General features: G+C 45.2%; 1 protein-coding gene and 1 long non-coding RNA gene across 2 annotated transcripts in view; one reads left to right on the forward strand and one right to left on the reverse strand.

The window, feature by feature from the left end:
* Positions 1 to 1,761: 1,761 nt before the first annotated feature.
* Positions 1,762 to 5,146, reverse strand: LOC136634560 (uncharacterized). Its single transcript, XR_010793302.1, has 3 exons — positions 5,002 to 5,146; positions 3,146 to 3,259; positions 1,762 to 3,054 (listed from the first exon to the last, which is right to left on the reverse strand). It is a non-coding gene; the product is annotated as an uncharacterized lncRNA (long non-coding RNA).
* A 4,289-nt stretch (positions 5,147 to 9,435) lies between these two features.
* Positions 9,436 to 12,248, forward strand: part of CERS6 (ceramide synthase 6) — a 125,491-nt gene continuing 122,678 nt past the window's right edge. The window contains exon 1 of the mRNA XM_066637630.1: positions 9,436 to 9,605. Coding sequence (XP_066493727.1) covers positions 9,436 to 9,605 — 170 coding nt within the window. The remainder of the gene's footprint in view (positions 9,606 to 12,248) is intronic.

Raw genomic sequence — 12,248 nt, forward strand, 5'->3', positions numbered from 1 at the left:
GTCTGCAAGATGGAGAGCAGTCACCATGTTTGCACCAAATAATTTAGTTGAGCCAAAGTTAGTGACAGAATAAACACTGTGCTACTACTTTTTTGGTTTACAAAATGTGCAACTGAAAAAACAAAACAAAACTCCATTAAATGCAAACCAAACAAAAATGAATGAAATAAAGTCAAATAAATGAACAAAATTAGGTTTCTCCTATTACCTGTCTGTTCATGAAACATTGCCTTGGTCTGTCAAGTACCTGTACATAAGGGCTACTTTTCTATATCAATCTGTCTTTAAAAACAAACAAACAAACCTAAAACACAACCTTTGATTTGCAAAAGGCTAGACGAGCAATCAATGTAGAGAACTGAGGAAGAAACTTAAGTCTAACCCCATTATGGACAGTACAATGAAACTAAACTATGAGGGATATCTTCCACAGTCTCAGCTCCACACACAGGTCCTCTGTTTGGCCTCTTGGTTCTTTATAATCAGCTTCAAGGAAGGCCAAAGGCATTTGCTGAAGTCTCAGGCACATTTAATAATACAAGAAAAACATGACAGAGAATAAATAAAACACAAAACAGGCAACACAGACTAGATAAAAAAAATGTGTTCCACTCTTATAAGTGTAAAAGACTTCTGTGGGTTAGCTGGGATTGGAAGGTAATGAAAACAAATGCCTTTCTGTTTGACCTCTACCACTGATCTGAGCATCGAGTCTCTATTTGATTACTTCTATTTCTAACTGTGATAACTTTGTGTAAAGCAAAAAAGCCTATTTAATACCCTGTGGCAGCAATCCTAAACACCAGCGGTTTTCAAACTCTCAGGGAGAGCTTGAACCGTTTATAAGTTCTTGCGGGAGTGGGAGGCAGCAATGCGATCCCCAGGATCACATCGCTAAGGGGGCTGCAGGGACTGGAATGTACTCACCAGTCCCTAAAGTAGCCTGTTGAGGGTGCAGGGAGCCCCGCGCAAGTGTCTGTAGGGCTCCCTGCAGCTTAAAAAGTGAACGTGGAGCTATCGCGCTCTATTTCTGCAAGAGAAGTGCAATCGCTGTGCTTTCACTTTTTAAGCTGCAGGGAGCCCTGCAGACACTCGCTCAGGGCTCCCCGCACCCCCCGACAGGCTGCTGCAGGGACTGGTGAATGTATCCCAGTCCCTGCAGTTCCCCTTAGCGATGCAATCCTAGGAATCGCGTCACTGCGTCCCCCCTGCTCCCGTCCCTTAAGGGGAAAGCGGCTAGAGCTCTCTGGCTTTGGCATCGCAACGCCCCAGTTTGAAAAGCCCTGCTAAACACCCTTACTAGGGAGAAAGTACAGCTAAACTCAAAGGGGCTTGCCTCTGAGTAAATGTACTTTTATGCACTTGAAGTTTTCTAGCCCATTGCAAGAGGGTTAAAGGTAGTAAATCAAGACTGCATCATGATTCCACACATTGGGTAGCAATACTCTGATATTCCAGCAGTGGGCAGACCTGTCAAGCACAAATATTCTTCCCATATCTTTTCTTAGAACATATCAACGCTTCATATTGATATATGAACAGTCACCAATGCCATAACCCTCCCACTGTGGTCACTCATCAACTGGGGCTACATCTTAGACAGGATGAAGTTTTGGGTTTTTTTTTTTTTCTTATTATTGCTTTTCTCCCCTTTCTTGTTACGTATTTGTGATCCTAGACTTGTGAGATAATGGCAAACACAACTAGAACAAAAGAATGCACCATGAGATAGCTTTATTCTGGGATAAGAAGAGTAACTATAAAAAAAAATTACAAGGGGAAAGAAATCATTATTTTTAGCTTCCTTCTCTTTTTTTCCCTGCAAGCCGTTCAAACTGAATATTATTTGGTACCCCTTTGGGGGCAGAAGTACATACTGACAACATCCCTATAAGTCACCCCGAGTCCCTAGGATTAGACAGGGTATTAAATACAATACTGTTAAAAGTAATCAATAGACATTTGAAGTTCTGCTTTGCAACATGTTGTTCAGCTATCGTATGCTTGTGCAATATCTATTATAAAACCAAAATTGGTTTTGGATAAAACTCAAAGACTTCTTAAGACCCACGGATTCCTGTGGGAAAGAGGCTCGTGTTTCTCTTCCCACTGATATGAAGGGGTTCGAAATATGCCTTCCTTTGTCTGGATCATATTCCAACACTTCAGCTTATTGGAACAAGTGGATAAGTTGTCTCCAGAAGTGATAATTCTTCTAAAGTTCTATGCCTGATCTTAGACGGAGGCAGGGGGTGGTGGTGTTTTAGACACTAACAAGCAATTCAGCATTACTGTATTTTTTACAAATTTAACCACCTCCATTCAGAAATTACCCTTTCTTGGAATTGCAATAAAAGTCAGTAAAAAAGAGAGATGACGACAGCAACCGACAGAGAAAGAGAAAAGTTTTGGTATAGCAGCAATCAACAGCATACAATTCATTACCTGCAACTAGTGGCATTACAAAGTTAGGGATTACCTAATTGTCACAATCTCTACGGCAACCAACACAACACAACATTAACGATTATTAACGATTATTATTGTTCACATACTCTTCCAAAAACAGAATTGTTCACATCTGTTATGCTTCTCACAAGCGAATGCTCTCTTAATATTCAAAAGAGTCTCCTGAATCTGTCAGGTTCAAAAGGTAGTCATTTTGTGAAGACACAACACAATCAAGCGTGAGAAACTGCCTCTAATGAATTAAGACTTTGACCTTGATAAAATGAAATCTCACCAATTTATTCTCACAGATTGTGCCGTAAATAATAAACAACAAAATAGAACCCACTTGTGTGTACAGCGTCTGTTTTTACATAAAAAGACAAAGATTACAGCCATTTGAGATCTACTTCTGATCAATCTTCATTTACCCCAATGCAGACTAAACTGCAAGTCTGTTTGTGACTGGATGCATGTTTTCAAAATAGAATGAAGGATGGAGTCTTCTTCAGAAGCTCTCTCCTTATGTGTCACTTGAAAGGACAAGGCAACTCCCAGATGTCAGTTACTCTTAAAGCTGGGACACTAAATCCAAAGCAAGGTTTGCTGTTAAATAGAAGAGTACATGTTTGGAGTTACAAAATCACAAACTCAATCCCAATTGGGTTTGGTCAGATTTGTGCCTCTTATCACTTACACTCTTCAGTTAAATCAAATGACTGTACGTGTAGAAGCTCCACCACCTCTGGTTATGTTTATAACATTTGTACTCCACCTTTCAAAAAGCTCAAGGCAGCTTACAGTGCCCAATCTGCAAATACAAAATTACATAAAAATAAATTTTTAAGCATTTTAAATTTTAAAGCAAAATAATTTAAAAGCATGCAAATTTAAAATAAAACACATACAGGTCTTATAAAGCCAGGACAACAAAGGAAGGATAACTTGATCACAAAGCAGCAATATTTTCAACCACTAAGACAATAAATATTAACAAGCAGCACATAACAACCTTAATATACTGAGGCAGCAAAAAGGCAGGTAAATATGCAATAAAAGAAACAGACCAGATGAAAACAGTTGGATGATACTCCAGTCCTATCCAACCCCAAAAGCCTGTGTGAATAAAAATGTTTTAGACCTTGCCAGAAACTCTACACCATGGGACAGATCTTAGATTTTCTGGTAATTCCATAAAAGTGGTGCCACAACTGAAAAAGCCCTGTTCCTAGCTGCTGCACCCTTGACTTCTACCAGTGGTGGAACTCTCAACAGGGCCTTCCCAGATGACCTAGAACATGCAGGATTATACAGGCAGCCCTTTAACTATCATGGTCCCAGACTGCATAGATGGCCATTAATGGTTCCAGATAGAGCTGTATATCACTTTTCACATAGTAAGAGCCATTAGCTAGGGGTTCAAGTGAATGGAGTTCACTTGAGTTCAATAGCATTCAAGTGAGTTGGAGTTCAAGCCCAAACAGTATAGGACTTTATCAGAGCTGGTCCATCCATGAGGCCAGCTGATGCAGGTTGCATCAGTGGCAGCTGTAAGGGGGTAGCAGACTCAGAGTACCTTTCATCCTGACTCTGTGTAGTCACCACTACCATCTCCCTCCAACCGGCCACTGATGCACGCCACAACAATATGCTTTCTGTTTTCTCAAACAAGAAGCAGATCCTTGCCATGTTTCTTGTGGGCAGTTGTCAAACCCAGAAGTGTGGAATTTCTGACTATTTTCAGGGGCAACATTAAACCGGAAGTCCTGCACTTTGGGTTTGACAATAGTGTCTGAGAAGCACAGAAAGGATTGGGTGGGAGGGGTTGTAATCAGAGTCAGCAGAACCAAAGCAGCACCAGGCAGTATTCTCACTGCCCCTGGGTTTTTTAAAGGTAGCCACTGCATCTTGAATTGGGCCTGGGAACAGTGTTGTTCTTCAAGGATTAGGTAACTATCATTGTGAAGAGGCAAGTCCCAAGAGAATGCAGGCTGGCCTGCAGATGTAGTGCCTAGTGGTAAGCATGCTCCTCTTTCTCTACTTCCTACTTTCACTTTGTTGGATATGCAGCTGATTGGGGAAAGGTCTAGGCAGAATATCTGCTGCCACCAGTCCACACTATAAGACCAGACAGAGGATTCACCTGGGCAACCCCTCTCCCAAGTGAACACTAAACCTCAGGGGTTCCTTTAAAATTTCCCCCACCCCAACAGTAGCATAATCTTCAGAGTGAAGAGATGTGACAATCCATAACAAAGGATCAGGCAGAGTATGGGTTGAATAGAACCAGTTTTATTTAAAAGTTTAGACAGTAGTAGAAGAAATGGGGGGAAGCTATAGTGATAACAGGTTCAAGGAAAAGTGTTGGAGGTCTGAAGATAATGGAAACTGTTGCTAAAGGTGCAATTATCAGTAATGACCACTAGATGGATAAGCTACACTACTCAATCTGCTTGCCTTGCTCAGGAGACCTTTGTGCTAGCCTAGAGAACTTTACAAACAGGCCAAAATGAACCAGAAAACTCAAGCAATCTGACTAAATGTTTCCCCTACCTTTGTGCAAGAATCTCCAGTCCTTTGCACTCAGTGCATGGCAAGTAGGTTGTCCTCAAGTAGGTCATAGGCAGCTGGAGCAAAAAATACCACAGCTTTCCTGAGTGCTGGGAGTCTTTACATTTGGCTGAGATGATGAAATCCCACTATCTGGCTGGAGGAGTGGAACAAGACATACAGGAATGTGAACCAATTGGCAGGCACATTCCAATTGTTGCCAAAACTCACTAATCCTATTTCCCAATCCTATTGTCCACTTGCGCAAGTATAGCATGTGCTCTACTAGTGCAGACTGTCACAAATGTGCCATAAAGCACATTTCCACAGAGTATAAGTTATTGGTGCTGGCAGGAAGGCCTGTACCATCCCATTAGTGACAGTGCAAGCCGTGATGTCTCAGGCACTGTATGTTCTGTGCCAGAGGGAGGGTGGGGAGGGGCTGTAATGGGATGGGGGAGGGGAGGGATGGGCAGGAAGTGGGCAAATCAGGCCCAGGAGGGGGCAGGATCGGTGGCAGCCATACCTGCTATATCCTATCCCCCTGCCTGGGTCTGATCCATTGACACAAGACAATGAGGACGTGTGCCAGCGATTTAGCAGGCGCCGGTGTGAGTTGCCCCATTGTGGCTGCTGGGGCTTTCCCTGGAGCAAGGGACGAATGTCCCCTTACCTTCAGGAGCCCTCCCGCATGAGAAATTCCCCTGCAGGATGTAGCGCTAGCCACTTGGCTCCACTGCATCAATGAAGGAGAACTTGGATAGGATTGGGCTGTAACTTGGATAGAAGAGAAGCCAAATTCTGCCTCATGGCTAACAAGTGCAGGGCAAAATGACAAGAAGTGCCTCTAGGCAGATTCCAGTGATAAGTGGCACAGATGCTGCTGCTGAGCCAAACACTGCATTGCCCGAATTATAAGGGAAAAGGCAGAAAATATGCAAGTGGGGGAAATGCCGTGAAAGACAGGGATTCATCCCAGTAACAGGCTGCCATTGGCAGCCTGGCCACAGCATCTTGGACCAATGGTAATGTCTAAACTTTTTCAAGGGCAGCTCAATGGAGAGCACATTGCAGAATCCAACTGAGATTTGATCAGCTTTCACTAGGAAAAGCTGCAGGTGGTGCACAAGACAAAACTGAGGAAAACAACTTAAGGTTACAGCCATCGTCTGACTCCAAAGTTTGGTTAGAAGAATCCCCCAAGCTGAGCAACTGCTCCTTCAGAAGGAGTACAATCCCAACAAGAACAGACTGAAGTCCTATCCCTAGATCTGTTTCAATAAATAGCTTGCCAACTTCATAAAACAATAGAGCGTAAAAGGGCAACAAAAATCATCAGAGGCTTGGGGCACCCACAAGGCTAAAGCATTTGGGGTTTTTAATTTAGAAAAATGATGATGATGATGATGATTATTATTATTATTAAGAATTTTAACCAAAAAAAGTTGTCAAAGGGGTTTACAAAGCAAAAGAAATCAGAAAATGTTTCTCTATACCAAAGGGGGTCAAACAGCCCAATCCTATAATGCTCTTGTGCAGCTAGAACAAGCTTTCCAGCAGCACAAGGTCCTGGCTGTTGCAAAATGTGACATGCTATTCAGCACAGCCAGGCCCACTGTGAGCAGCTTCAGCCTCATGCCAGAGGCCTGTCAACAACTCCCAGCACTGGTAAGTCACTGCAGGGGGCAGGAGGGAGGCAGGGTGCAGGCAGAGTGAGGCTGGGAGAAACAGGGAGGAAGCTGGGGTGGGGGTGGATCAGTGCTGAGAAGGCAGCAATGGTGATAGTAGCAGCATTGCCAACAACCTATCTTCCTGGTCTCAACCCTGCTTCCCTGGTCCAGCTGGACGTGCACCAGCTATATAGTGATGCAGGTCAAAGTAGACCCAGCAGGGCAGCTAAGACTTATCCCAGGGACAAGGTAACAAAAGAAACCTCCAAGAGTCCCTCTCCCCTCACAGGATACAGCAAGTATTCCAGTGGCATGGCTGCACCAGCAGGATTCACCCATGAAGGCAGAATTTTGTGCACAAACAAAAAAATGTGAGTTTGAGCAGGGCTTCTAGAGCAAAGTGCAACAGCATAGATGAATTTTGTGCATGTTTACTTAGAAATAAGTCCCACCCACTTCAATGTACTTACTTGCAAGTATAGGAACAAACAAGACTGCAGTCTAGGGGCCTGATCCTATCCAACTTTCCAGCTCTGATGCAGTCTCAACACAGCCCCAAAGTAAGGGATTAAACATTCCCTTACCCTGCACATGCCTGATCTCGGAAGCTAAGCAGGGTCAGACCTGGTTAGTACCTGGATGGGAGACCGCCAGGGAATACCAGGTGCTGTAGGCTTATACCATAGTCTTTCGAGACTGAAGGTTTACAACCAACTTTAATGAGGCCTCCATGACTACCTTCTCCCCACAGAATTTAGTGCACATTCCATTGACACAGTTGCATCAGCTCTGGAAAGTTGGATAGGATTGGGTCCTATAAACTAAGGCTCCAATTCTATCCACACTTTCCTGGGAGCAAGCTCAATTGAACACAACAGACTTACTTCTGCATAGACATGCAAAAGATCAGGCTGAAGGATAACATATATTCTAGAAATATAATAAGGATATTTTTGTACAATGCTTAGACCATTTTAAGTGCTTTATAAATAAACTAACAATTAATTAAATCAGCCATTACTAAATATTATTAAAATAGGACCATTTTCTGGATCTATTCAGTTATGGCGTCTCCATTCCCACTGCTGCAATTTTGTGCTTGAATGCCTTTGCTGCTTTTATAGCCACCTTTTGATTTTCTTACTAATGTTTTACTTCTCTGTCAATTGGCCTGGGAGTAGCAATAATAAAGGGTGACACAGAGAGTTTTGAAATCAATGTGAGAACATGCAAAAACAGTATTGCAAATGGAATACAATTGGGAAACTTCCTTGATTGTTGTATCCTGCCTGAATTCAGGCAGGATACAACAATCAAGGAAGTTTCCCAATCATGACCAGCACAAGTCACATCTACTCAAAAGTAAGCTCAACTGAGTTTAATGGGACTTACAAATCCTATGCTTGTCCACTCACTTGTGAGTGCCACTGAATTCAATGAGACTTGCTCCAGGGGGTGTATAGGATTGCAGTTTTACTCCAACCTAAACCCCAGGGTTTATTATAGGACCGCAGCCTTAATAGGAAGAAATAATAGAAAATTAACAATTTAACTCAATAAATTTTTAACATCCTGCCACAGCTCTGGCAACACAATGAGGACCTTGCTAGGCCACAATCCTCTCCACACTTACCTGGGAGTAAGCCCCATTGACTATAATGGGGCTTACTTCAGACATGCATAGGATTGGGTTCCTACTCTCCTTTTGTTGTCCTACTTATATAGGGGTTTGAAAATTTTACTTTACTTGGAAGTCAGCCCATCGTGTTCAGTAAAGACCGAGGGCCCAATCCTATCCCATTTTCCAGTGCTGGTGTAATTGTGCCAGTGGGGTGTGCACTGTCACCTGTGGTGCAGGGGCAGTCACTGGAACCTTCTCAAGATACGGGAACATGTGTTCCCTTACCATGAGGTTGCATTGTGGCTACGTGGGAGTTGGAAAGTTGGGTGGGACTGATTGCAATCAGTTCTATGCACACTTTCCCGGGAGTAAGCCCCCCTGAATAGCATGGGACTCACTTTAGAGTAGACCCGCTTAGGACTGGGCTGCAGCCCAATGCGCACTTGAGCACAATGGGGCTTCCTGCTCTGAGTAGACCTGCCTGGGAGTGGGGCTGTGGAGAGGCTGCATTCCGCCCCCCCCTTACTCACCGGAAACACAACACCCTACTTAATGGCAGGATTGCACCACCCCACTAAACAGGGTGCAGGGCTTGGCCCGAGACTGACAAGCAGCCAGCCAGCGCTTGGGCACCCCCACACGTTGTGCAAGCCCGGCGCCTCCCTGCAGCTCTCCCACCGCCCAGGACGGCCCTCAGCCTGACAGGCGGCGGCGGCCGTGGCTGCTGCAACCTGCCCCTGCCGGCAGCACCTGCCCCAGTGAGAATCCCGGGGCGCACGAGCCAGGCAGCCAGCCCGGCCGCGACCCTCTGGCTGCAGCGCCGGCGAGGAGGGGAGCGGCTCTGGCTGACGCTGCCAGAAGCCAATCGGAGGGCGAGCGCCGAGGCCCCTTGTGACAAGGCGAGGCGGCCCTTGTCCCTGCCGGTGCTGTGCAGGCGAAGCCCTCCGGGGAGGGAAAGCTGGGAAGCGGCAAGGCGGGCTGGGCGGCTGCTGCTGCTGCTTGGGGCGGGGTTTCAGCCAAGCTGCATTGGCAGCGCCGCCGCCGCCGCCGCTCCTCCCTAGGCAGCCACACACCAGAGCAGCGGCAGCAGCAGCAGCGGCTGAGCATCCTTCTGGGCAGCGGCGGAGGACACAAAAGGAAGCCAAGATGGCAGGGATCCTCGCCTGGTTCTGGAACGAGCGCTTCTGGCTGCCCCACAATGTCACCTGGGCGGACCTGAAGAACACCGAGGAAGCCACCTTTCCCCAGGTGGAGGACCTGTACCTCGCCTTCCCCCTGGCCTTCTGCATCTTCATGATCCGCATGGTTTTCGAGAGGTGAGGCTAGGCTGAGTGGGTCTCTTCCCCCCCTGCCGCCCCCAGTGGAAAGGGGCTGCTCTTTGCTTTGGGGTTGCTGTTCACTCCTTGGGTCTTTTATCCCCTGGGGGGTGGTGGGGGTGGGGAGCTTGGGGTTCGTCCATGCAACCTCATGACTTGGGTTGCTGGAGTGACAGGTTCAACTTCTCTGAAGAGCAAAAAGGGGGAGATGTCTGTGGTTCTTTCTCTCTCTCTCTCTCTCATAGCAGCAGCTTTGGTCCATCGTGTCCTGGGATTTTTGCAGGCTGTAAAACCACACACACAGGCTGTGAAACTGCACATGCATGCGCTGCACACACATAGGCTGTAAAACTGCACATGCATGTGCGTGCACAGGCTGTAAAACTACACACACACAGAGTGGGGGGGGTTAAGACTCTTCTTTGCTGGCTTTGGCGCTGGCTTTTGACAGCCTTCCTTTCCATCCTCCCCCTCCCCCCCAGCTGGTGCTATCCATGCAGGTGATTTAGTGGTGGGCACAACATGCTTGCACATTGGCATTCAAAGGCAAGATTTCGTTGACTAGATGACCAACAGCAGGATGGCTACCATTAAATGGGTGTTGGGGGAATATGCACTTGCCCCCTACCCTCCTTGGAAAGCCATTTGTTTTTGGAAACTCTCTACCTTGCTGCCTGCAAACTTCCTTTAGATGGCCTAGTTGCTTCCTTTCAAAAACGAGATGGCAAGGTTCTGTCATGCCCTTTTGGAACCTAGGCCCTTGGACCCCAAACCCCAGCTTCCTAATAGACAGTTCTGTGGAAGTGGGCTGTAAATAGCCAGTGATGGCACTAAGGCACTCTACACATGCTCAGAATTCCTAATAAACTCATTTGTGTGTTTGAGACCTGAATTGCATCAACAGAACAGATCATGGTGCTGAATCTGGGTAGACCACGAATCAAATTATGTTTAAAATAACTCTCTTGAGGTACCATTCTGTGTGGAACACTGAGTGACAGTAAAACCTTCCTTTTAAAAGAAGGTAACATTGCGTAATAAGAACATAGCTTCTGGTTCCTGGATGAAAGATATCAAGTATATGAAGCAAACAAAGCAATGAAATGCTTGCATCCTGTATGTTTTATGAGGGAGATGTTTTAATTAGTGAGTCCAGTTACGAATTACCACAGAAAAATGCCTGAGGTTTGAGTTGATGGTCTTTCCCTGTCCCTTGCTGCTCAAGAGAGGAACTAGTTTCTCTTCATACTAGTATCTGCAGGGCACAAATGCAGTGAAACAATTGTTTTTTGAATAGAAATAATATGGGTTTTGTGGCTAAGAGCACTTCTAAAATTTTGTTTGTGTTTACAGACATATAATGTGTATCTGGTTTCCTAAATACTGACCCAAAAAGTTCATGCTTAATAAACATCAAGCAACCCGAAGGGTTGAAGGTGTAGTGTAGCAAGAATGTCTAGTCGGTAGCATCTAGAGTTACTTGCTGGGGGGAAGAGTAACTCTGAATTGATTAATTTTCCTGGAAGGCTACATTCAGTATTTCCATGCTAGCCTTTTTTCTCCAGTGTTGATACTATTCAACTATTTGTTCTTGAAACTCCATGCAGTGTACCCCTCAAATGGTTGTATTCCTGCGTTTTCCCTGTCATTCTCTTGTTTATTTTAAAAGTGCTGGTTTATCACTATTGTTGCTTTTTAAAAAAGATGGATTTCACTTTAAGAATTTTCATTCAGTTATGATAGCAAGGTTTATCTGACCTACTGCTATGACTTATCTGGTGTAGAGGCTCCCTTTCCCATTCATTACCTGTCCCCTTTTGGCCATTACTTTTGCTTTCCCATCATCTTCTGTGGAATTCTCACAGAAACTCTTGAGCAGTTTCACCTGTGCAATAAAGGGACTTCAGATGACTCCTGTAATGGGGTGGGCAGAAAACCTTATCACATTCACTGCTATCTGGTCAGTATTCTGAAAGAAAGAATAATGTGCACACATATACTGTTTGGGGGAGGGGGGATGGTTTCCACTCCCCACAGCAACAGCAGCAAAGGGACTAGATGAGTGCTCCAAGGAGGGAGATTTGTTCTTCAACACTTTCTGGCCTCAAGTTTCTATCAGGCTGGTTGCTTCGACTACTCAGTCTTGAGCTTACCTTGCTTGGTACTGGTAGCCAGGGGAGCATGCAGGGCAGATCTGCTCAGAGCTGCTAGGGCATAGAAGAAGTGCATGATAGTGACAATGATGCACACTCAGTGCCTTTATTTGGGGAACCATGACTCTGGCTGTTTTCCTTCTCACTGCTTTTTGTCATTCATCATCCTAAGACACATCCTTTTACTGATATTCTGTAGTGGGTCTCTGTCCTTGTAGATTTTTCCTTCAAAAGCACTGGGGTTCTTTCAGATAATAACAAAAACATGTCAACTAGTTAATGCACAGCTATCACAGAAAAAGGCTAGTAGTCACATAGTATTAGTTGAAAATAAGCTGGTTTATGTTTTTGGTCAAGAAACAAATGCTGCTTCTACTCAACCAGTGCAGGCCCACCCTCCTATTATGGTCACATATTGGTCATGAAAGTACAGAGCCCAGAGTGGCTGCCCCAGTTGCCCTACCCAAGGGAAAACTCTGCCCAAGCGCCT

Source organism: Tiliqua scincoides, chromosome 1 (assembly GCF_035046505.1).
Source record: "Tiliqua scincoides isolate rTilSci1 chromosome 1, rTilSci1.hap2, whole genome shotgun sequence".
Taxonomy (NCBI): Eukaryota; Metazoa; Chordata; class Lepidosauria; order Squamata; family Scincidae; genus Tiliqua; species Tiliqua scincoides.